We start from the raw sequence: 27571 nt of genomic DNA, 5'->3' as shown, positions 1-27571 counted from the left end.
TTTTATTGGATAACATAACTCCTCACAGGCCTGTTCCACCTCTTAGGTGGTTCTGGGATTCAAACCCAGGGCCACATGCCATGCTAGGTGAGCACAGTAACTATAGTCTACATCTCAGCTGAACTCATCATTTTCTAAGCAAGAGAAACAAAGATAAAGAGAGAATTTGGTGCTCATTTCTGCCATTGCTGCCTTGTTTTTGTTTGTGTTTTAGAATAGTGGCCAGAGTTGCGTTTTGATTACATATATCCTCTATGCCAATCTGTAGAGCAGAAGTAGAAAGCAATTGTGTGACTTTTTGAAAAAAACAAAAGGTAGGACTATAATGCTGATACCATCTTATACAACTGAATTTGAAGAGTTGTAACAGGCTTTCCCCCTCACCTCAAATCAGCAACAGTTAGTGGAAGTTTATTCTTATAGCTGTCTGTTCATCTCATTTATTTTCAGGGTTATTCATTTTAAGTAATTTCTAAGTTGGCATAATCAAATCTTAATGAAAATTCAAGTTGGGCTACAATATAGGGAAACTTTAAATATAGAAAAACACCCAAATAGCCAACCAGACAGATAAGCCTTCAGGACTGCATATTGTGTTGCTTAGCCAAAGTGATTTCTCCAGAAAAAAAAAAAAAGACTCATTTTTCAGAACTCATTTTCTTAGGTTGCTTTCAGGAACTGTGAAGGAGTCAGACCAGAAGCCTCACACTGTTGTGCTAAGATCCTCCATACACTGTGATGTCAGCTTGACCTTCTCTGTTTCCTCTGAGCCCACATGTTCTCACTTACTGGATAACACACCTACCCATGGATCCATTCCGCCTCTTCACTCCAAATCAATTGCTGCCTGCCAATGTTGCCTCATAGGTATTCTCCCATCCATCTTTATTCCCACAGCACTAGCCTAAGGCTTCCTAGTCTCTCACCCAGTCTACCAGCATCTCCTAACTGACACCACTCTGTTGTTCCTTCAAATCTTCCCTCTAGACAGCCACCAGAGTGTCCTATCTGTGTTAGTTACACATCATTACTCTGACAAAATGCAGACACAAGGAGCTTGAGAAAGGAAGGGTTAATGTGGGATAGCAGCTTGAGGATGCTCTATCATGACAGGAAGAGTGACATGGCAAGAGAGGCTGTGGCTGTCGGAGGGAAGAGCATGGGGCAGCAGACAACACCGTGTTCACAGTCGGGAAGCAGACAGAGATGGATGCTGTCACTCGCTTTCTCCCTTTTTCCTGGTTATTTGGTCCAGGACCTCAGTACACTGGATGCTTCCCACATTCAGGATTGGCCGTCCCATCTGTTAAATCTCTCTGTAATCATCCTCACAGACTCACTAAGAGCTGAACCTCCTGGGTGATCCTAAACCCAGTCAGGTTCACAGGGAACACTTATCATTACGTTATTAAAAACAGAAGCTGAATACACTGTTTCCCCAATTAACATTCATCTAAGCCACATAGTACAACCTTGTCTCAAAAACTTAAAGAAAGAAAGAAACAACAAAAAGGTTTGCCAGTGGCACTTGGTTACCCATTTTCTGGGAGACATGTTAGTCTCAACTCCAGGACAAATGGCTAGGTGAAGTACCTTCTAACATATTAATGTTGGCTTGCCACCAGCTTCTCCCAGCATCCCTCAATCCCTACCTGTTACAGGGTCCTCCTGGCTCTCATTACCCACCCCCTTCCTTAAACTTCTCCATCTCAGAGTCTGGACTGGGCTGCTCTTCCTTATATAATCCAGCCGTTTTGACCCTTTTGGCTTTTTTGTTCCTTTTGGCCTTTTAGTTTATTTGTTTCCTAACCTCTTGGCTCCTGGCTCTCCCATCTCTCCTCCTCCTTCCCCTCACACAGCCTGGTCCAGTCTGCTGGTCATGTCCACTCAGGACTCTTCCAGATGTCTCTGCCTCTACCTGTTTTCTCCCTTATAGCTATAATAAAAACCTCAACTGATTAGGAGCAGTCACGCCCCCCCCCTTTATTTCTTTCTCTTTTTCATTCACTACCTAAGCATCTACAATTCCCTCATATCTTTAAGACAGATTTTGTGCAGCTGTACTGATATACATGGAAAAATTATCCATGAAATGAATAAGTCCCAAGTAAATGGAAGCTTGAGACAAAGACCCTGGGCATCCTCTTACTTCCTCCTTGCCTGTGGGCTCCAATGTAGGCTGGAGATCACATGATTACTAGGAGAATCAACATCGAATGCCCCAGCAAGCAAGAAAGAAGCTCTGTGGTCCTTCATAAGCCGCATAGCAGCACAATTCCTCTATGTCATACCTGTGGATCACAGGAATAGGAATTCTGCAGATTCAAGGATGGAATCATGGGTACCATCTCTCACCTCTCAGTGGGAAGAGGGTTTAGGTGTTTGTGACTATGTTTCACAGTTGCCATAGAATCTAGGAGAAACGGGGTTAGAAACTGTGCTCTCTTCTTTTATCTGCCCTAGTAAGTTAAATAAAACCATTTTAGACAGACTTGACCCATGGGGGAAGGGGAAAGGCAAGATGGGGCTTCTATCCAATCACTTTAAAAGTTATAGCCCTTCCATATTTAATCCCAGCATTCAGGAGGCAGAGGCAAGCAGATCTCTGTAGAGCCAGCCTGCTCTACAGAGTGAGTTCAAGACACCAGGGCTACACAGAGAAACCCTTTCACAAAAAGAAAATAAAAGAAAGAGAGAAAGAAAGAGAGAGGGGGGAAGAAAACGAAAAACAAAAAACCTCATAGGCTTTGTTCCTAACAACGTTTTTTCACATTTCATTTTCTTTGTGTTTCATTTGGTTTTTCTTTTTCTATTGTTATAGCTGTTGCTGTAGAGACAGAGTCTCCATGTGTAGCCCAGCCTGCCCTCCAAGTTTCAGCTTCCTAAGTACTGAAATTAGAAGTGTGTACTAGCACATCCAGCCTTCTGGTTTGTTCTTAAGGAATTAAGGCCATTAAGCAGATATAGCATATGAATTTATTGAACACTGAATAGTTAATAAGTGGTATTAAAAAATCTAAGCCACATTTAGTCAATTCAAGTTTGATATCAAACCACCTCAAATGAAGCAAAAATTTCCCTCAAGTTGCAATCTGCATGACAGAAAAAGCATATTTTGTGTTCCTCACTAAGATAAAGGGGCAGCATTTTCATAAGAAGCAACTGTCAGATGTTTATTAAATAAATGAAGCATAAAACAAGCCTTCCTGTCGTTCACCCATGCTTACATTTTAATAACTAGCATTTATCCTGTGAATGGAGAGTTATATTTGTATCCAAGAAGAAAGCCTTCCCCCACACTGCACTGGAGACTTTTCGTTTCTGAAAAGTCTCCGATTACTGCGGAAATAGGTAATTTGCTCTGCCATTTCACACCACCACTGTGTTCCTTTTGATGTCACTATTGGTGGGAGTTCAAAGAGCTCAGACTGGCCCAATGGAGCAAGGGCCTCTCGGTGGTGGAAGGAGGGTATGAGGGAGTGCACCCAGCAGATTAGAAAGAGAGACAATGCCGAAGCTGCAAGGTGTTTTGCATGCTGCAATGACCCGAGGGAGTCCATCTGAGTCAAATATGGGTTCCAGGAGGGGATGATCATCATGATAAAGACAAGTGATGTAGGAGACAGTAGGGCTTTTGACAAGCCCTTCCCTGTCTTGATAACAATGCAATCCGATCCATGTAAGGGGAGCAAGAGACCTTTGCTAAGTGCACCCTGACATTCAGAAAGTGAACTGGGGTCTGCTGACAACATTCAGGCTGGTAAGTACAGTGTGGGAAGATTTTTTTTCAATTAAAGAAATAGGATAAATAGAGGAACTGGGCAATAATCAAAAAGGCAATAGAGATGCTGAAGTTGGGGATCAGCCCGGCCAATGTCTACACTGGAGGACTGAATCTCAGCCCCTGTGGAGAGCAGTGGTGATTTCCCAACCCAAAGGTGTACTGACAGAAGGTTCTGTGAAATTCTGAGCCTGAGCACTGTGGCTTGGGCCCTCAAGCACACAAGGTACTGCATGCCTGTACCCAGGATGACCATTCTCAGAAGGGGCCCTCGGGAGCTGCCTCCGCAGAGTGGCCACCATTAGCAGAGCAGGCAAGGGAAAGTGTGAAGAGGAAGCAGACCCAGTAACTTAGTAACTTCCTGACTGAAAAAATGAAAACATACCGGGACCATTCCTGCCCATATGGCCAGCATCCCAGGCCACTCTAAGAGAACCAGGAAGGCAGGAGAACAAGGCTGTTTTCAGGCCTATGGACCCAGAGATTGCTGTGATCTCTTTATTACTGGAACATGATTTCCAGGGTTTGTGCCACTTAAGCCACATGAAGGATTCATAAAACCATCCCCCTGTAGTCACTGTCATTGTATGTAATAAGAGGCCATGAGTCAATTAAAAGTTAGAAATTAAAAAAAAAAATCCAACAGAAATTTTGGAATAATTAAACAGGTTCTATAATTTATGTAATTTTTAATCCAGGCCTGGGGTCTACCTTCCATGGTAGAGTACTGGTATAGCATAGGAAAAGGCCTGGATTTGTTATCCAACACCAAAATTAATGTATTCTAAAAATCTAAATCCTAGACCTTGCTCAGTAGGAAATGGGTAAGATGGAAACTTGAAAAATAAGACATTTGGTCATTTTAAAAGGGATAGAAAGTGACTTAAGAAAACAACTCATTTGAATTGTGTATGTCCCCATACACCCTTGAAGAGGTTTCGTGAGGGGACACTAAGAGTAACTCCGCCATCTTAAGGTGGCCCCAATATATTGCTCAGCACACATCCATTAAAGAGTGGGGTTAGCAGGAAATACCAGCTGTATCCACACAGGTGAGTCCATCTTTCCATTCACTGTATGAATGGGGAAATAGTCCTCTTCTGGGTAGGACTTCAGCTTTCACTTACACACACACACACACACCATACACACACACACACACACACACACACACACACACACACACCATACACAAACACACATACACACCATACACACACAATTGCACACACACATGCAAATGCACTCACACACATCAGTTTAAATTGCAAGAGTAGCTGAAGGACACAGCATTCTGTCTACCTAGAAGACTACAACTGAACAAGTATTTAGCATATTTGTCTATTGTCATCCCGTTCCCACTAAGACGCTGTGAGCATAGCCATTTGACTTATGGCATTTTCCATTTCATCACTTGACAAACTTCCAAAGACATGGAGGCAGGAGCATCTAAGCACTTCAGAAACAACAACTTGATTGAAACATCAAACTAAGGCCATCAAACTATGTCGGTTTAATGCACTATAACAATTGTACATGATTTCTTCTATCAACACTTCATACCCACTCACAGGAGCACCTACTATTTTAAACATGAAGTAGATAGCAAAAAGCATATGGGATTTTATAAAACCATAATATAACATGTATTTGTGTGTGTAACAAGAGCAAACTGATAAATCATGATGCATCATAATGTCGCAACTTATGATTTTGTTTTCCCCATCATTTTCTCCAAAGAGCTAAATGGTTTTAACTCTGTCAGCTGTTTCCTATGACCAGTTGGCCCTCCTTTCCTACTAGTGCTTCTAACACTAATGTTTCCATTTGTAAATCTAGAAAAACAGAACCTTCCACTTTTGTCAAGTAGCTCTGCAGTTCAGCTCTACATGGCAATATACCCTAGGATATGAGTGGAGACAACCTGAAAACTAATCCTGGGTCAGTGAGATGGCTCAGCAAACGTGATCCTTGCCAGCAAACTTGAAAATTGAAGTTCCATCTTCAAAACCAATGTGGTGGAATGAGAAAACCAATTTCCCCAAGTTGTCCTGACCTTCACACCACACATGCACCATCATGTACACACACACACACACACACACACACACACACACACACACACCACACAAAACACACACACAGTCAATACATAAGGAAAATTAGAATAATAAGACTGTATCATTTGTATTTTAGAAATGAAGCAGCTAATCAAAGTATTGTCTTTAGCAATGAATATTATCACTCACTGGTTGCATAATACAACTGCTAATACATTGCTTAAGAACTGAAATCCCAAAGTAAGTTCTGTCTTGTGCTCTCTATTGCATGCATGACAACTCATCCAGAAACCAGGGACTTAAAGCCACTGTTTTGTTGGTCCACAACTCCATGGGTCATAAATTAGATGCAATTCAATTTGCTCTGTTGGTTTCTCTTAAGTAGCATGATTGACTCCTACTTGGTTAGCAATTAATTTGTTTGTCCAACCATAGAAAGTTCAGCTTCCTGGGAGACCAGTCAGTAGTAATTCAAGTAGGAGAACTGACCAATTTGTGCCTGTGGTCATTCATGTGACACTAGTCATATTCTGGCTTGGGTGGAGCTTAAATAAGCTAAGGTAGTCTCAAAGGTCTCATCATAGTTATGGCCACTGGTGCTGATTGTCCATCATTCCTAGTCATTCTAAATGATTAATGCCTCTCAGAAAGGAAAAGAAGAAGAAGAAGAAGAAGAAGAAGAAGAAGAAGAAGAAGAAGAAGAAGAAGAAGAAGAAGAAGAACATCTGTTTGTTGTTTGGTGAAAATGGCCATCTGGCACCTCCTAGAAGTAGAAGCAAGAAGTATCATGATGCTAAGGGCCTGGACTTGCTGGGGGGGTGGCTGGGAGCAGAAGAGGATGGCCTGGATACTCAGGTCAGCTGACTTCAGACATAAGCTTCCAGCCTTCAACTTCATTGCTTACACAGTTCTTTCCCCTACCATGATATCCAGGCTACTTCTCTCTTGATGCAACCATTGAAACTGTTCAGTGAACCACAGATTTCTGAGACCATCATTACATTTTTCTCTCTTGACTTTCTAAAAGATCTCTCTCTCTCTCTCTCTCTCTCTCTCTCTCTCTCTCTCTCTCTCTCTCTCTCTCAGCTCAGACTATTTCCCTCTTTGCCCCTGGAGTGATCACCTCCTCGAATAATGTAAGGGTGACAATGTTCTTCTGTCCTCCTTTGACTATGTTATTTCGTTGTAAAAGTTAGGTTTACTCAAAATCATTTTAAACAGTCTTCTCAGAATCTTAATTTAAAACACAATTTATCACTTAAAACTCCTTTTTGCATTTTAAATATCATTCACTCCACAACTGAATTCTTGTTGAAATAATAATTACTTTTTTAATTGTAAGAGTTCTGAGTCATGGACGGACTATAAATGTCTGGCTGTGTGACTGAAAATCATATGGACTGCCATTCTGTTGATTGACTTGGCTTGACTGAGTCCTGAGGGAAGCTGTGTGTCACTTCATTTCTGATCAAATTCACATTGCAGCCCACATGTCCAGAAATTTCACTGTATCCACTGAAATGAAAGAGAGCTGAGAGCCAGTGTATTTCCTAAGGGGCCAAACTGACATTTCCTTCACAGTGCTGAACCTAAATTTTAATTGTTAGTGTATTTTAAAACATTTTTCTCGTGTATCAATATCTCAGTATTTTGTATGCTTTCATTTCTCTAATCCAAAAGGTTATGTGGCATGTGTTAAAATCTGAAACTCTAGAGAAAGCATGTTTCAATTAAAACTGTACCACTTTTTCGGAATATCAATCCATGAGATAGAGAATCGTAGGTAGTTTGGCAACTCCTTAGAAAGACAGCATTCAGAAAATGTCCTACTTTAGAAGAGGAAGTCAGCCACCCATTTTGAAATGTGATTCTGCAAATGAGAACACAGTTTGTCACCGCTACCAAATAAAGAATGGTCCTAGTAAACTTTTACACGATAGCCTCAATAATTTAAAAGTGAACCAAATTTACAGCATAAAAAAAATTGCTGTAGAAATGGGAAGCTATTTAACCATACGTAAAAATACGGAATGCATATTTGTTACATGGCTCAATAGCACAGCTATGAAATAGAAAACTAACTTCCATTAAGTATGCAGAGAAGTCACACATTTCAAAGTCCTGAAAATGAAGAATCTTCATGACCACCTTAATTTTAGAAGTCATCCCAGGGATGACAAATGTTTTTAATTGCAAAGCTGGAGGACTGATTTGTGAACAGCGCTTGTAAGCAGCAGTCATGTGTCACACAGACACAGAGCTACAAGCCATGCCTACAGTGTGCTCACATTCCCAAGCAAACAAAACTGAAAGGAGGTTCAGAAGAAGTCAGGCAGGAAATTGGCAGGTTGGGGATCAATGGGGAGTTCTGAGAGACCAGCTTTTACTTAAAATAAAATCCAGAGCAGAAGGAGATGCAGAAAATAGCTGACTTGATCCTGTTCATTTTCCGAGGAAGAAGACGGACGGTACAGCACAGTAAACTGTTCACTATTTAAGAAAGCAGGAGGTCCCTACCTCAGTTATTCTGGCTTCGGAGCAGCATTGCCTGGAATCAACTCCTTTGGGCCTGAAGTTCAATCCATAGACTCAGGACAAATCACAATGCTAGATTTTTCTCTGGAACTATTTAAACCCATCAGAATACAAAAGTGGTGTTCCTAGTTGTTATTTCTGTGCTGATGGTTTATGAGTATATATTTCATGTGTCGTTTGTGTATATGTATACTGTTTATTATGGAATTTTATTATTGAAATGTATTCAAAGCATAATTACTTCAGAATATGAGTATTACAATGTGGGGTACATAGCATGTAGGGAAATGTATAACAAAAAGTACAAAAAGCTGGAGAAAGACAAATGAAAAGCTGCTTTCAAAAACTTCAGTTAGTCAAAAGAAGACAAATGAAAGGAAAAGAAACACAGTTATGACAAACAGAAAAGGTGGAAGGTGATAGGTTTAAATGTAACCACATCAATCATTTTTTGTTGTTTTTTTTTTAAGTACCTAAATGACCCAATTGGAAAACAAGGTGTGTATATGTACCACTTGTTAGAAACCTGCTTTTTGGGGAGATAGAGAGGAGAGGGTCTCAAGTAAGCCAGGCTGACTTAAACTCATTACATGGCTGAGGATGACCATGAACTGGTCCTCCTGCCTCCTCCTCTAAAGAGCTATGATTAGAGATGGTGCTGAGAGCCATCGGCAGGCTTCATGCGTGCCACACTGCCACTCTCCCTATTGAGCTACATCGACAGCTCAGAAACCTACATTAAGTGGGAGTGTACAAATGGTTAAAATGTTAAAAGACAGAAAAGGCTATAAATACTAGAGTTGGAGAACACAAGGAACTCAAGGTGGTTATAATAATGACAGAGAATAGATGATAGAGCAAATATTATCACCAGAAATAATAAAAGCCGTTTCCTAGTTATAATGAGGCAATTCATCAAAAGCACGAAAGTTCTAAATATTTCTGCACTATTAACAGGGCTACAAAAACATGGCATAAAAAATGATAGAACGCCAAGAACAAATAAATATAAAATTACCTTCACAAATTTCAATACTGTCAATAATCAATGGGACCATTTGACTGTAACTTATAGACAGATTAACTTAAAATATACGGTTCACATTTGATTTGATAGGATCAGTTAAAACAAGATTATTGTGCTTGCAACAAAACTGATTATAATTAAATAATTAATTTCAGAATTTCTTTTCCCCTGTATCTCTAAAATTTAAAACTGCCAATGACTTATAACCCAGCCCAAAAGAAGTAAGGGTTACAACTATAGCACACATTCACTGGGAAATGACACCCAGTAAATGTTGTAGTGTTGATTTGTTCCAGCTACAATTATAATTCCACTTTGAAATGCTTCATGCAGAAAATGGAGAAGGGAACAGTTGGCTGGAGAGGTGACTAGAGTGAGGGACATCTGATTCTAAAAATTCTAACAAAATGTATACGCTATGTGAGACTCTATATATGTCCCGTGCACTTTCCTAGGGAGAATGGATAAATCACTCTTCTAGATCTTCGGTCTTGCCAAGACCTTCAGAAATATTTCTCCTTAGGCCAGAAAGATAAGTCATCAGTTCAGAGCCCTTATTACCCTTCCAGAGGACCAGAGTTCAATTCCCAGAATCCTGTTAGAGGGCTGACAACCACCTGTAGTCCAAGTGCCATGGAATCTGACCCCCCTCTTCTGGATGCCTCAGGCTCCAGGATTTGTGCATATAGCCATACATAGATACACACACACATACACATAATCAAAATTTTGGGTTTTTTATCATTTTTATTTGAATTAGAAACAAGATTGATTTACATGACAATTCCAGTTCCCTTCTCCCTCCCTTCCTCCCTTACCACCCCCCCCAACTAAAACCCTACCTATCACATATCCTTTCTTCTATTCTTCACCTGACTCAACCTTTCTGCTCCCTCATGACCTCTGCATCCTTCCTCTTCTTCCCTTTAAAATTTTGTTTTAAAATCTTACTTTATCTTATATTCTATTCCATAGTCTCTAAGTAGGACATGAATTGTATATAGCAGACAGACGCTCAGTGACTAAATATATGTGAGACATTAGTTTCTCCACCATTCCGTCCAGTGGTAAAAGATCTCTCTTTTGAGATCTGACTTTGAGATCTGATCTTTTGAGATTGAGGTTTGACTTAAGAAAAAGCCATAAAACTGAGTAATATTTCCCAACATATCAGTCACTGACATTAATGTATTTCTCTCTGAAGATAAGCAGGTGGCCAAGTGTGATTCCGAAGGACCTTTGCTGTATCAAAACCTGGATTGTAAAACTGAATATTCACACAGATTCTCTTCCCACATCTACTTCAACAGGAAACCCAATAGGAACTCTATATTTACTTATAGATAACTGTGCTGAAAAATGACTTACCTTGACCACTAAACCAGATCATGAATTTCAAAGCAAAACACTACTGCCTTTAGTGTTCACAGTCCTTTAAGTATTCTTTATGTTGTGTCTTCCAGGTCTCCTGTTATGGCTGGAGGACTCTTCGCAGTGGATCGAAAGTGGTTTTGGGAATTGGGTGGTTACGACCCAGGCTTGGAGATATGGGGAGGAGAGCAGTATGAAATCTCTTTTAAGGTAAGGCAGCCAGACCATCCTCACGCCATTTGTACAGACAATTCTGACAGAATGTGTCACTTCACTTTATGACCTGTGTTGTATGCTGGAGCTATTCCTCCTGAGGGAACTTAGGAAAGAGAAGCAACTCCCTTCCGATATGAGACCCAGCTATGCTACATGTAAAAAGAAACTGTTCACACTCCTATTTCTAAGCAAGCAACTCTGCCTACCTACAACTACTGCTCCGCTGGCAAAGGCGTTTGTCTAGCAATGCTGACAGTTTAAGGCCAGAATAGTAAAGCCGAAGGAGGGAGACAGAAATAGTTCTGCCTTTCATGTTCAAACACTGATTGTGTTTTCAACCAGTTATTCCCAAACTCCAGGAACTAATGATAAATTGAATTTCAAAATATCAATGACAAATTGAAGAGTAAGTTTTTATGTTATTTTTTTATTTTATTTTGAGACAGAGTCTAGCTGTCAAGCTGTCCTGAAACTACATAACCCAGACTGAAACTCTATAACCTCAAACTCATAGGAATCTTCCTGACTCAGCCTCTAAAGTGCTTAGGATTTCAGGTTTGAGCAGGTTAGCTACAAGCAAGTCTTTTACTTATTTTATCTGGACTGACCTACTTCTCTACTTACCTTAATGATCAATTTTAAAAAATTCTGTGATTGCCGGGCATTGGTGGCGCACGCCTTTAATCCCAGCACTCGCTAGGCAGAGGCAGGTGGATCTCTGTGAGTTCGAGACCAGCCTGGACAGCCTCCAAAGCCACAGAGAAACCCTGTCTCAAAAAAAAAAAATCTGTGATTTATCGCATACATGTATATGTATCCTATACACATACACGCATATGTATTTATAATTCTCTTTCAAATTCATGGCATAGGAATGACAAATTATAACATAGGAAAAAGAGCCAAAGCAAAATAAACTACATGGGGATTCATACTCCAAATTGCCTATATAATTTTGAAAATCAGTCTTACAAAGAAAAGAACTTTTTTTTTTCTTCATCTTAATCACCATTTGTATAGAAGCAAAGGCCAACTCTTGTGACACTGTCATATGGAAATCTCCTACCTAAGTCAGCCTTTGGTGTCCACTTCCACTACAAAGTCCAACCAGTACCTGTTGCAAAAAGAAAGTGTGTCCTGTGTATAACTAAAGTTAAACATAAGAATCCAGCTATAATTTTTAGAATTTACAAAGAGTGAGTTTGAGGACTATAACATTGATATTGAATGTTATACTTGTGAGTTTGAGGCCAGCCTGGTCTACAGAGCAAGTGCCAGGATAGGCTCCAAAGCTACACAGAAACCCTGTCTCAAAAAACAAAAGCAAACAAACAAACAAAAAGAATGCTATACGTTTTCCCCAAGGAGTCACAGAATAAATATCCTCAAAAGCAACAGAGGTGTCCTTGCAGGCTTTGGGATACCTAGAATATTCCCTCTCACCTTTAAATACCATTTGCTAAACTGGTGCATTCTTACCCACTGAGACATATAATTTCGCATCTAAGATATTTTTCTTACCTTTGCAGTTGGGTTTGTCAGTGCCTTTAGGTAACCCTGTGGGTTACAGCTTGTTGTGGTAGACTTGCAGAAGTAATAATTACACAGAAGCATGCCTACACTGTTACTGCTACAAGCCAGATGCTAAACTCAATATTTTTGATGCTAAACTCAATATTTTTGTATTAGCTGATTTTAAAATATAAGCGTAAAAGGGGTTATATTATTTCTTTGTATAGATGAAGAAACTGAAGCTGACAGATTTGTTTTTTTAGATTAGTTTTCTTTAGGGTTTTTGTTTATGTGTTTATTGCGGGGCAGGTGTCTGCTTGTTTTGTTTTGTTTTAACTTTTATTGATGCTTTGTGGATTTCACATCATGCATTCCAATCCCACTTACCTTCCTGTCCCTTCTCATCTGCCCTCTGTCCTTTCAACCTCCCCCCAAACAAAACAAAATTAAAACACACACACATACACACACACAAAACAAAAACAAAAGAAAAAAAGAAGACTCTTGTCTTTTGTCACAGAAGCTGCAGTGTGGCCTGTTGGTCAGGCAGCATCCCCTTTAGTCTTTACTTGCAAGTCTTCATTGTCACTGGTCTTGCTGGAGGCCTCTGGCTCCTGCTATGCCACTGACAGTGATGGGCTCTCACTGGGGCTCACCTTGGGTATCCTGTTGTTGTTCTTTGTCATGGAGATCCTGCTGTTTGGGATCTGTAGGTTTGTCCCCTTCCCATACTTCAGTGTTCCATTGTGTGGTGAATGTTGCTGTGGGCTAACTCAGGCGTGATTCTGGGCCTGGGTGGTAGCTGGGTTGGTCAGCCTGCCAGCTTTCCCTCATCATCACTACTGGGCAAGGTCTCCAGCACTACCTTGGCTCGCTCACCCCGTGCAGCCTGCAGCAAGAAGCAGGGCCATTTCTCCTGCTCTCAGGCCCTCAGATCTGGCTTGCCCATACTCACACCACCAGGGCCAGCTCTACTCTTTAACCCAGGTGAGATGCAGGGCCCTGTCTTCTGACCACTGTTGGGGGCATACAAGGGGGAGCAGGGTGACTCCGCTCTCCAGTTCTCACACCCTCAGGGCCGGCTCACCGGCACCCCTGACAACAGGGTGAGCTCTAGTGTGCTGCCCAGGGCTTCGGAGCCTGATCTCTAGTGTGCTGCAGCTGGGTCACAGTACTCGCCCCTCCATTCACTGGCCAGCCTGATCCCTCATGTTCCCAACCCCACTTGCCCCCAGTCTACCCAGGAGATCTCTTCTATTTCCCCTTCCCAAACAGATACATCCCACTTTGGGCCCTCCTTGTTCCCTAGCCTCTCTGGGGCTGTTGGCAATCTGGCCTTATTGAAGACACTGTGTCAGTCCACGACCTCCCCAGCTAGCTCTCTGCCTTGTGCCTGTGTGTTAAATGTAAGCTTTCAGCTACTGTTCCAGAGCCATATCTGCCTGCCTGCTGCTATGTTCCACACTGTGATAGCCATGGACTGTAACCCTCTGGAACTGTGAGCCCCAAATTAAAGGCTTCCCTTTGTCCGTTTCCTTGGTCATGGTGTTTTTGTCTCCACAATAGAAAATTAATGAAGATCACATCCAGTCCTTACCCATTCACATTCTCAACTTCACTGTCAGCCTCTTGGCCCCTGTGTAATGAGTTCAACCATAGATGCAGTTGATGACCTGAAATAAATCCCTGGAATACATTTAAAAAAAAAAAAAAAAAAAAAAAAAAGCTAGCAGCAAGTGATGTCCATCTGTAATCCCATAATTCCTATGGTGAGATAGGAGCAAAAACAAAAACATTACCTAGACGATTGCAGTCCAGCCAGCCTGTAGTGAATACATAATAAATCATTTTAAGATACAACACTCTATTTGATCATGGTATTGATAAAGACACTGCACTGCTCTATTGGTTATTTTACCAGACTTAAAAGAATAGATTTATTTTTTTGTAGTTCAAGACATTTTCCCTGATACTGTCTTAAGATTTGAATGCTTGAAATTTAAAATGTTAAGAGAATTTCTGATGAGAGATACCTGTCCTTGAGTAATGGGCTGGCTGATAAGCAAAATTGCTCTTGAAAATCTGAAGACTCTGTTGATTATACAATTGCATTCTAAATTACAAAGGTGTTTTCTCAGGCAAACATAAACTTTCGCTTCCGGGTCACTTGTACCTAGCACATCTCTTCTGGATGACCCAAGATTTATTACCCCATTTCCTATTTTCAGCTGTCTGTCATTGAATAGGGTATAATTGGAATGCAGCCCTGCCTTCTTTGTCTAAAAACCATGGCAACCACACTGGAAGTTCAGGACTGAATTGCCCTAGGTTGTTTGGTTGGAATGATAGATTCTTTAGTGACAGCTACATCTTAGGATTCCATTTCATTCATGTCTCCTCGTTCCTCATGATCCTGTTTACTGACCTTAGGGTTCCTGTCCCTCCCTGTTAGTATTTATGAAGTAGGTAGATTGATCAGGTTCTTAGTGAGGATATGCATTGAAGCAAGAATCTGTGGAAAAGGAATCAATCAAAGTCATTATACACTGCTAGCTCTATGAGTCACAATAAAATAAATAAATAAAGCAAACATCTGATTATTTTTGGACACATCCCATAAATTGTGGTTGTTAATCTTCATTGCACAGTACTGTAAGGTCAGGCTGACTAGCACTTAAAGTCTGTGAAACAAGGGTGCATGATTGGCACTTGCTAGTGGCATTTTACACCTTAGCACGGAGATCGCTCTGAGTTGCAACTTAAATATTAGCATTTAAAACACTTTTGCAAGTGATCATTATTAGACACTTATGCTGCATGCTTACTTTTCACAGAAGTTGCTGACAATTGGCAAAAGAAAATAGTCCCAGAAAAGCCTGTCTCATGTGAAGGACTGAGTTTCGGGTCAAACATCTCCCTAAATACCTTTCATTAATTTTTCTAATAACATGACTCCAGCAGATGGGTAGATTTCACATTAGGATATAAAAGCCAGACAGTATGACTTTCAGGAATTTTCTGTGGAAAAGAAGTAATCTGCCTGCATTGCACTCAGCGTTCACATCTTTTCCAGTGTACCTGGACCCCCATGATGCTCAGAACCATCTGGGTGTCTTTTAAATCATACCAGCTTAGCCAGTTGCCAGGGAGCAAAGGCAGCATTAGTCAGTCAGTAGACCAGCTTTTGTTGAGTGCCTTACTCCCAGTAGGCAAGGTTTCAGGTACTCATTTTGTAGTTGCCACTAGAAATGATGGGGAGACAAAGGCAGGTGAGTGTTGTGATGCAGGAGGTCCTTCAGTGATGTGCCTGTGGGTGTGTCTGTCTCAGAGGTGCTTCCTCCCTGACCTTCCCACACCTGGTCCCTCTCCTGCTTTGTGGTTGCCACTTTACTCTCCCAGCTCACTATCCTGTAGTCTTTCCTAAAGGGACCATGAGACAATCAACCCCTAAGTAAGCATGTGGGTTTTGTAAAATCCTGGTTTCTGCTTTGGTATAGTAGAGAGAGAAAATGCTCCTGGGATTTTTATAAAAAGAACCAAATAGGTGGAAAATATGTTAAATATATACCTATAAATACTTCATGTACATTCCTGACACAAATAGTGGTTAAGGCACATCTGATGATTTAAAAGACAAAAATCCATCAATATCCAATTATTCTGTGTGTGCCCCTCCCTCCACAGTTTATGAAATCCCTTTATTCAACAACCTGTGGCCCCAAATTTTTAACCATTCTTTTATTCCTGTGGTGATGATAACTGCTATTTGGTCCCTTAACAAGAAGAAGTAATGAGTTAGCACTTAAAGGTCATCAGATTTAATTTCTTATCTCATTCAACAGCAGTGCAAGATTTAAAAAAAGAAAAAGAAAACCCTCTACTTCATAATTCTTAAGACAAGTCATTATCTAGTTAATATCAAACATGGATATAAAAATTGGGTTTTTTCATAAAATCATTAACTTATTTTCTTTTAGCTGAAAAGGTATTTTTAAAAAAAAGGCTTGTGGTCATTTTTAAGAGAAAATACAGGATCTTCCCATGTCTAACCTTAATAGGAAAGGAGATGCCTAGTCTCATTGCAAAACCCAATTCTTTAGTGAAACAAGGGAGCAAGCATCACTTAGGACAAGTCATCAAGTTAGAATGGCAGCATTCAATCTCATCACAGAACTTCACAAGAACACATTTTATTTGTGTATACTTAATGTGAACTGTAGAGCCAAAAACCATCATCAAAAGTAACTACATATAGTTTCCAATCATGGCATACAAGCCAACAAATACCTATTAAGCGTGTTTCTAACTTAATAATTGAATGTTATACATTTACAGTGGATTTACAGTTTTAAGATGTAAAGGAATGATCACCTCTTAAAGGTCACTCAAATAAGCAATGAGGAAGAAAAGAAACAAAACCTCCTGACTTTGTGATGGGGAATATTCTTCTGTGTTTATGTTTCTCTTATTGGTTAATGAATAAAACACTGATTGGCTGATTGGCCAGACAGGAAGTGATATAGCTGGGCAGCATCAAGATATAAGCAGGGACAAACAGGAAATCGCTCTACATGAGACGATGAGCAGTCATCATGTAGCAGGCAAAGGAGTTGCAGGTCTGGCATTCCCCGGTAAGATAAGACCACGTGGAAATACTTTGATTAAATAAATGGGTTAATAATTAAGACACAGATAGCTAATAAGAAACACTAGTCACTGACCAAAAGTTTCATAAATAATATAGAGCCTCTGAGTGTTTATTTGGGGCTGACACAGTTGAGGGACCAGGCTGGTGGGAAAGAGTGCCTGCTACAACTTTGTCCTTAACAAAACCCTCAACCACATACATAGAAAGGTGAGCACGTGATGTCCTGGACATGGTAAATTCAGTGGTGGTAAGATGCGGGCATGTGGGCAACAAAATGGCCACGGCTTCAAGTCTCACTTGGAGTCAGCAGCTCTCAGTTCTCCAAAGTTTGGGCACATCTGAGGGAAACCAGAGATTTGCTGAAAATGATGACAACTCTTGGTGTGTACTTCTTCAGACTGAGTTGGACACAGTGATGGGTATGGGGCAGTTCTGAGAAATGGACTTCACAAACAACCAATTTGCAAGTTTTTGTTGAGACAGGATGAAAGAACAATACTCAATATTGTTAACAGCCCTGAGTAGCCAATCCCTATTGGGCATAGAGAAGAAACAGCTAACATAACTCACTTCTGTGAAAGGTGCAGCATAAAATTGTTATGTACTAGCCTACCATGTAGCATTGTTCTCATAGAAATCCTACAACAGTGATTGGTAGGAAGAACCCACAACACTCAAAGATGACTAACAAGTTGTTTTTTTTTTTTTACTTATTCTTTGAGAATTTCATACATGTAAACAATAAAATATGATCTTAGCCATCCCCTATTTCCTCCCTACACACACCCAGATTCACCTAAATACAGCCTCCTCACAGTTTCATGTCCTCTTCTTTAAAAAAAAAAAAAAAAAGAATGTCAATTAGTGTTGCCCATATGTGCAAGGATATGGGGCCATTCACTAGAGTGTGGGCCACCCACCAGCAGCTACGCCCCCCCCCAAAGAATTATTCTCCATCTCCCAACAGCTATCAACTTCCAATAATAATTCCTTGGTTACATAGTCTCCCCCATTCATTCTGGTATGTCGTCTAGCTTGACTTTGTGCGGGTGACCACACCTGCTGTGGTTCATGAATGCAATTGTCATGTCATAGCCAGAAAAAAGCATTTCACAGCATTCTTCCCCATCCTCATCCTCTGGTGCTTACATTCTACCACTAACGACATGGTGGCACATACCTGTGATACCTGCTTCTCAAATTGCTTTCCATTGCCATGATAAAACACCATGGCCAAAGGCAACTTGGAGAGGGAAGAGATTATTTCACCTTACACTTGCAGATAACAGTCCTCACTTAGAGAAACCAGGGCAGGAACTCAGAGTCAGGAAGTGAAACAAACCACAGAGAATTTGTTCCTACAGGCTTGCTCAATTTGTTTGCTTATACGACTCTGGACTTTGGGGGTATCACTGGGAGCCAAGCCCTTCTCTATCAATTGGCAATCAGAAAAATTCCCCCACAGCCTTACTCAGAGGTAACCTGATGGAGGCATTTTCTCAGTTGAGGGGCCTTTTCCCATTTGACTCTAGTTTACCAAAAAGAAAAAAGAAAAAAGAAACCTAATCTGAGATGGGAGAATTGTGAGAGCAGTCTGAGCAACATCGTGAGATCCCAGTTTAAAAATAAATAGATAACCAAGTATGATGGCCTGTGCCTTTAATGGCAGCTCTTGGGAGGCAAAGACAGGCAGATCTCTGTGAGTACAAAGTCAGCCAGGGCTATGTAGTGAAACTCTGTCTCAAAAAAAAAAAAAGTATGTAATTTATCTAAAAAGAAGATAGTATATAAAATGCTATACAAAGGAGAAGGAACAAGGTGGAGGAGGGGAGAAGGAGGAGTAAAGAACAAACCAAGGGAAGAAAAATGATTTTGCTCTAAGGTGCAACATTTCAAGAAGGTTCATGAAGCACCTGACTTTGTCAGAAATGATGAAATGCTGACACTTATGAACTTAGGCAAGGTGTCAAAATAACACCAGAAGAAACAATAGCAGCTACAATACAATGGAACAGAAAGATAAAACCCACTGCCACTGAAAGGAAGGCCGTTAGAAGAAACAACAACAACAAAATGGGTGTTCTGCAAACACCTAGGCATAGGAGGAATGAAACAGAACGAAAGGGAATAAAGTTAGGTTAAAAAACAAAGAAATAGCAAAATTAACAGCAAAATTACACCAGTCTTAGGAAAAACACTGAAATTAAAATGTCTTATCTCAGAACACAGGAGACACAGCTAACACAGCATTCAGAAGAAAATCATAATTCTGAAATTTTTATGTCTCCATGAAAAGAAAGAATAAAACTAGGAAATTAAACACCCAAATCAAGTTAAAAATTAAATAACCCAAGTAAGATCTGGACAGAGATGAATAAGCACAGAAAGAAGTTAATAATTTCAAAAACGAAGAACTAATGGTGCAAGAGACAAAAGTAAGTAATTAGTAGGAGAAGTAAATGTAGAAATGAATAAAATAATTGGGTGTAGTAATTGACCGTAAAAACACAAAACTCAAACATAACAAACGATAATAGAGGAAAAGTAATTTTAAGACACTGTTAATGACTGTAAGAGAGTACTCCGTTCTGTGCAAATGAAATCGATATAAGCAAGATGAATGATCTTCAGGAAAAGTCCAAGTACACTCTATCAGATTTTCTTGCTAAGGATCTGACAAACTTCCCACCAACTCTCCTTATTGGGAGGCTAAATAGAGAAAATCTAGAAAGTTACCTCAGGTTTCTGACAGAATCTAATTGATTCTGAGACTGAGAACACTCTAAGATCTCAAGACCCCACTCAGCTCCTTCAGGCCAGGCTGGGCGCCTTCAGGCCACATTCAGTCCTTGTCGGGTGGCTTCCACTGTAGCCTCTCCCACCATCCAGCTTACTGTTTCCAGGCCATAAGTGACATTTCCCTCATACTTCAAAATCTTCTGATCTCTTCTTTCTTGAAGAACCAAATCTTGGCTCATTTGTGAGGATCAGACTCCCCTCAACAGGATAATTTCCCTACTGACTAACTTGGGGCTTCTGACAGGCCCTTGTGCTTGCTTTGTAAATATCACACAGGTATCTACTCCATCACACACCAAAAGGGAGGAGATTATTATACAAAGGCCTTTTCTCATGGAGCAGTAATTTGAAGCCCATCTTAGAATTCTTCGTGCCACACTGACCAAGACCAAGAACATATGAGAAAACCATCAGAAAGCTAAACTCCAAAAATACAGTTCCAGCCTCCACTGCTTATTTAGAAATTTCTTTTCTAAACCATTAATGAACACAAAGTCACACGAAGGTTTTGGGGGACTTTTCCTTGACAGTTAAAACTAGGTCTTACTCTGTGGCCAAGGCTGAGCCCCATGTCTGCACTCAGTGGTTTCTTCTTGTGGTGTCGGTGATGGTGGTGGTCATTATAGTTGTTGTTTTATACTAACTACCCTGTCCTCACACTGTTCCCCACATTTCTCCATAGTTCCTTGAGAATAGGAAACCCCCCAAAGCTGTTCACAGTCCTAGAAGAATTTATTTGCCTCTCTGGAAGTAGACCCTTCTTCCCTGAGGATAGGGCCCATAAATGGCCATGATGCTGCTCTGTACAAATGGTTGTGGTAATAATAAATTCAGCCTTATAAAATGTGCTCATTAGAACTCCTCTTTATGCAGAGATGATTCTACAATATTTTATGTACCTCCTCATTGCTTTTATGGGACAACTAGATTAGACACTGCTCTTTACTTCTGAGCCCACAGAGTACTTCAAAGTCTAGTTGTATTTTGTGTCTAAAATGTGACAGAAGCCTTTTTATAGTCCCCCATATACCTCAAGACACCAAGAAAATATCTAGAGTTGTTCCTGTGGGGTTCTTTCCTCAACAATATTTAGACTAGGTGACATAAAAATATCCATTTTAATTCGACATGCCCGGAATTGATCTTCCAAAGAAAATATTAAAATGACTCTACTACTCATTCCGAAACTCAAAGATAAACAGAAACAGCTGCTTAATGTCTCAAAAGCCAGTCTGAGATTCATTTCAATTACCCAACAAAAGGTACCTCAGGTGTACCACTGCACTTTCAAGCTAAATTTTATGCCTATTAGAGATAAGCCTTTCGGCAAATATGGAGTTCTTCTAGTTATTAGCACTTTTATGTCTGATGGCATTTTCCTAATTCCCTGTTTTATTTTACTTTGACTTCTATAGATAGCCATAAAGTGTGCAAGATATAACAATTTGTATGGCATTTTGCACCTGTGGTAAGGTCAGTTTGAAAAATGTCTTAAAGGGGAAATTTTCCCCCAAATATTTAAATTTCTTTGTTGCTCATTTTTTTCCCAACCAGAAAGACAAAAAGAATAGAAATACAATCTGATCACTTTAATTCTTCTACTCAAATCTACATAAAGCAAGCCAGCTTACCCCAGAGTTCAAGAAGTACTTATATAGAAAAAGAAAGAGAAAATAAAAGCTCCTTACACTATTCCCAACTCCTTTCACACACCTTCCAGTAGCAACACTACAGTGATCCTCAAGAGCATATATGGACATGAGCTTTAACAGTATATGTTATGATCTCTCCATTGAAGTCAACAAACTTTATGACACCAAGCCAACATAACTTAACCAAAGTCCCTGCCTCCTCTCCAAACCTTGACAGTATGAAGACAATCCCTATTTCTATACAATACACACATGCACAGAACTGCATGTGGTCCTGTGTCCTGATCTTCTCACTGATGTCATCATGTATCCATGTCACCTCATGTGGTTCTATGTTCTGATCTTCTTACTGATGCCATCACAAATCCACTCTACCTCATGTGGTCCTGTGTCCTGACCTTCAAACATGACACCTTCAATAGAATGATTGACAGCCCAGTTGAGGGTCAAAGGAAAACCACATTTGGTTATTTCTCTGAAAGAAATTGTATTTACCACAGAAAACCAACTATTAACAAAATTGAAAGCACTTTTGTATTTTTAACAGATGGTGAATCCAGAAAATTTAAATAACAGACACAAAATGCATATGGAAAATATGAGGGGAAATATAAATGCTTTGCCACTAATGGACCTTGTAAGCTATAGAATAATGGATTAAGGGAGATGATAAACTACTTCCTTTTTCCCTTTTTTAAAATTAATTTATTTTTTACATTCCAATCCTAGCTCCCCCTCCCTCCTCTCCTCCTGCTTCCCCCACTCCCCACACCCCCGACATCTGCTCCTTGGAGAGGGTAAGGCCTCTGCTAGGAAATCTACTAAGTCTGTCCCATCATCTTGTTGAGGCAGAACCAAGGTACCTCTCCACCCCCCACATCCCTGTGTCTAGGCTGAGCAATGTATCTCTCCATATAGAATGGGCTGCTCTAAGTCAGTTTGTGCATTAGTGTTAGATCTTGGACCCACTGCCAATGGCCTCATGTATTGTCCCAGCCACACCATTGTCACCTATATTAAGGTAATCTAGTTCTGTCTTATGCAGGTTCCCCGTTTGTCAAACCGGAGTCAGTGATCTCTCACTAGCTCAGATCAACTGATTCTGTGAGTTTCCCCATCATGGTCTTGACTCCTTTGTTCATATTATCGATCCTCCCTCACTTCTATTATACTCCAGGAGTTTGGCCCAATGGTTAGTTGTGGATTTCTTCATCTGCTTCCATCTGGATAAACTACATTCCTAATAATATTTGATCCAAATAACTCTTGAGATATGTGCATCCATTGGTCCCATCTATAACTTACTATTTTGAAATCTCATCTCCACATTCATAGCTATTTTATGTTGCCATATACATAAACACTGTTTCTATAAGCAATTATTTGGCAAACAGCATTCCTCCCACCACTCGATACTACTCAGACATCTAGATATGCATGCGTGCAGGTTAGTTTGCATGGGGCATCTTAAGACTTTCACAGCAGAGTACTTCTTACTTTAGCCAAGTAATCTTAAGCAGAAAAGTCAAGAAACTATATTTTTTCTCCTGGGAATAAAAGTCACTGTATCTGCACGGGTGACATTTTCCTTTTCTACTTTTATTATTTTCTGATCAACAAATAGAAATTTGTAGTCATAAAATGTCATGATAGGGGCTAGAAAGATGGCTTGGGCACTAAGAGTGATACTGACCCTACAGAGGACCCAAGTAGAGTAAGCAGAACCCACATGGGGCAGCTCAAAACAGACAGTAATTACAGCTCCAGGAAATCCAATGCCCTCTTCTGGCATCCTTTGTCAATTGTAGTCACATGTACATGCACAGACAAACATGTGTGCCACATAATTAAAGAACAAATAAGGGGGCTAGAGACATGGCTCAGCAGTTAAAAACACATATTGTTCTTCCAGAGGACTTGAGTTCAAGTCTCATCTCCCTCATTAGGTGGCTCACAGCCTTCTGTAAGTCCAGCTCTTGGGGCATTAGCCATCCCTGACCTCTGTGAACACCCAAAATCCTGTGCATGTACCCACATACAGATATTGAAGGCGGGGGGTTTAAGTGAGTACACCAGACCCAAGATAAATCATAAAGAGGTGTTTTACTGGGGAAGAACTTACCCAGATAAGAGTAAATAACCACCACAGTCTCCCTGCTCCAGAAGATACAGTCTCTGCCCTTCTGATGCTCTCCTTGACCAAAAAGATCATGTGCCCACTGCCTTAAAAGAGTCACATCTGCACCTGAAACCACGCCCAAAGGGTGTGGCCACTCTACAAATTCACTGGCAAGGCAAGATGTCACTACAAGATGCAACCACGAGTGTGTGTATGCATACACACACACACACACACACACACACACACACACACACACACACACACACGGGCGAGGAGAGAGAAAATTTAAAATAATAAATTTTATAATTTAAAAAATAATTTTTTACAAGTATGATATTTGCTGTTTTCTATCTCAAAGAGTAACCTTAAATCTCAGATTTCTGAGAACAAGAAAAACATGAATGACTTTCCAAGCCCTCTATAGACCAACTCAGACCAAAAGGTAGTTTTTGGTTTTTTTTTTCTGTTTGTTTTTTTAAAGAGTTATTTATTTATTATGTACACAACATCTGCCTCCATATATGCCTGCACACCAGAAGAGGGCACCATATATCATTAAAGATATATGCTGGGAATTGAACTCAGGAGCTCTGGAAGAACAGCCAGTGCTCTTAACCTCTGAGCCATTTCTCCAACCCCCCAAAGGTAGTTTTTATTATACCTTAAAAGAAATGAACCTTTCCTTATGTACCTACCAAAGTCTTTCTGTTCGACAATTCACATTTCACTTTCTATATAGATGACAAAGTCATAGTCTCAAGGAGTTTTTCAATCCCAGTGTGCCCAAGTCATATCGTAAAATTAGAAAGTTGTTTTCTAGACCCCAGATTTGTTCACTTCTGTATCCTTTCTATACTATTAACCTACGCTGTATCTTTTGTAATCATGTCTGCCTGAAAAGAGTCTCAAAATAACTTATGTTGAGCTGTATCTTCAGTCACATCAGAACCATTATTTTAAAATAAGGGCTAATTACTGAGTTAGCATTCAGCAAGTCAACTGTCTGGAATTAGCTTTATTTGTATTAATAAGCCCGTATTTCATCCACCTTTTCATTCATTCAACAATTCAGCCCACAAATTATGTGTAACATGTTGTGCTAGGTGTTTAAGATACATACTCCACAAAAGGCAGAAAAATTCTTGCTTGCCTTTTGTAGAGAGACAGGCAGAAAGGGCACACACACAGTATGTGAGCGAGGTATGCCCTGACTTAGAAGGTGGTCAATACTTTAACAACAGAAACAGAGAAGGCTAGGCCAAGAACACAGCAGGACAGGGTGTTGGGGGTGGAAGAATTTGGAGCTACCTGGAGGAAACAAAGCAGTTTTCTAGGGAGAATCTAAAAGGAAATAATTCCAGGCAGAAAGCCAGAACAGTCCCTAAGACAGGGGAAAGCCTGACTTGTGAGGGGAGAAAGGAAAGATGGCAAAATAACTTGAGTGGAGGGGTAAGAGAAGAGGACCAGGCAAAAAGAAGGAAGGTCAGACTTGGACTCAAATGCCTATAGATTTACATTGCTGTATCCTTGAAGCATGTGACACTTCTGCACATCTCGGGGATAACATCTCTTCATCTTGACAATTTCTTACTGAAATAAATTCCTATTCCATGAGACTAGCATAATTATATGATTTCATTCCACTTAAATGTTTCCAGGTATAAATTCCAATTTGTGGCTGTTATTGAAAAAAACAATTTTAAAAATAGTGCAAACATTCCATTATCCATTCAATTTGAAATGGGTATTTTTAAAGAATTTTTCTGTGTTCATTCATGGGTAAAATAACGTTTCTCTAAAATAGTTACGATGTTGAGAGAAGACACATTACTTTGTAAATGTTAAACATTTCTCCAAGAATTAGATACTAAAATATGGCTTGACATGGATTTACTGTTGTAGACTGTCATCACATCAAGCACCAAAAAATGTCTTCTAAAAATATAATTCAAGCTAGGCATGGTGATGCACGCCTTTAGTCCCAATAGAGGCAGGCAGATCTCTGTGAGTTCAAGGCCAGCCTGGTCTACATAGTGATTTTTCTGGCCAGCAAGGAATATAATGTCTCAAAAAGTCAAATAAATAACTGAATGAATTAATGAATGAGTAAATAAACAATCCAGTTGACAGCTACCAAGGAAGAGCAGAATCACACTGAGTATAGATTGAGCAAAGGAGACCTCAAAGCCCACCCCTACTGTGACACACTTCCTCCAACAAGGCCACACCTACTCCTACAAAGCCACACCTCCTAGCAGTGCCACTCTCTTTGGGGGCTACTTTCTTTCAAACCACCACACTTACATCCCATGAATGGATTCCTAAAACCACAGACAATATAGGTCCCACATACAGTTTATATTCTCTTATGCAGCTGTATCTGTGATAAGATTTGGTTTATAAATTAAACACAGTACAATATTTGCAACAAGAACAAAATAATTATAGCAGTATATTCACATGAAAGGTGTGAATGATCTCCTCTCTCTCTCTCTCTCCATTGAATATTTTGATATTTTTAGACTGTTGTTGACTGTAGAGAACAAAAACCTTGGAGAAAGGAAGAATATTATAATGGATTAAGAGTCCAACATGAGAATGTAAAACAGGAGTCTTAACCAAATATAGGGGCTTGGTTATAACATGTAATCTGAAGCCTAGAAAACAAATAACAACTTGGCAAACAGTAGGGGAAGCAGAGAAGAGAAAGGGGCAGAGCTTTGGGGCAGCAAAGCTTTGTGAGGTGTTAAAAGTAGCCCTGGCCAGGAAGAGGGAAGAAGTCATTGAGACAAGTCAACAAACAGGTGTGCTTTTACCCTGGAAGCAATAGGAAAACAATGGCAGGTTATAAAGAATGCATGTTTGTTTTGTCATGTCGTATTTATGGTTTTAAGGAATCAAAATGATAATAATACAGAAATATAAATCCCAAGATTCCACTGCTTTCTCACCGTTGAATTTGGCATTTAAAAAAAATCCAGACAGAAGCTTCCTGAATTTGACTTTGTAGTTCATTTGACCAACTTCTGAAAGGAAGATTTTTAAAGAATTGAGTATAATTTATTGAGAGAAGACATGAATGCTAATTCATTTGTTTCTCTTGCCTTGTTTAATCACATATGTTAACTTGTCATACAAATATTACATGTTATCCATGCCAAAATAATACATAACATCTTACAGTGCAAGGCAAGAGATATTTGGCAAATGCCGTTAAGGTTATTAAACACTTCAGCCACACTGGCTGCAGCCTAATTAGTGAGGATCACCTATGCTGAGATGGAATGTCCATGGGCAGAGAACCAAAATAGCTCCTGGTAGCTGAGAGTGACTGCTGGTCAGTAGACAGCAAGAAAAATGGGAGTGTTGGTCCTACAGGCAACTTCTGTCAACATTCTAAATGAGTTTGGAAACAGATTCAGCCATAGTGACTACAGATAAAAGCTCAGCCCAGCAGACACCTAGACCAGTCTTGTGGGACCCTCAATAGAGAGCCCCACTGAACTCACAGACACTTACAACCATACCAAAAAAAGTGAGAAAAATACTGATTGTTTTAAGTCAATTTGTCTGTGATGATCAGTCATACACAACAATAACAACAAAAAAATGAAGCATTAATTTTTTAAGTATTTTCATTTCTATGTTTCTGTCAAGATTGCTCATATCTTTAAAAGGAATGAGCTTTTGTTTGTTTGGGCAGCTACAACAAAGTATATGTAACTGAGGAGCTTTTAAACCACACACTTTGTTTCTGGCAATCTACTAAATGCAGGCATCTGAGGTCAGGGTGCTGACATGCTGGAGGACCAGTGAGGACTATCTACCAGGTCTCATGTGACCACCAC

The 27571-nt window shown here is 40.0% G+C and overlaps 1 protein-coding gene across 1 annotated transcript in view; it reads left to right on the top strand.

Moving 5' to 3' along the window:
* Galntl6 (polypeptide N-acetylgalactosaminyltransferase like 6) overlaps window positions 1-27571 on the top strand; it is a 1027971-nt gene that overhangs the window by 914045 nt on the left and 86355 nt on the right. Inside the window, exon 7 of the mRNA XM_035451502.1 lies at window positions 10867-10984. Coding sequence (XP_035307393.1) covers window positions 10867-10984 — 118 coding nt within the window. The remainder of the gene's footprint in view (window positions 1-10866; window positions 10985-27571) is intronic.

This window comes from Cricetulus griseus, assembly GCF_003668045.3.
Source record: "Cricetulus griseus strain 17A/GY chromosome 1 unlocalized genomic scaffold, alternate assembly CriGri-PICRH-1.0 chr1_0, whole genome shotgun sequence".
NCBI classification, from domain to species: Eukaryota; Metazoa; Chordata; class Mammalia; order Rodentia; family Cricetidae; genus Cricetulus; species Cricetulus griseus.
The sequence above is the reverse complement of the archived record's forward strand: the minus strand, read 5'-3'. Positions and strand labels throughout refer to the sequence as shown.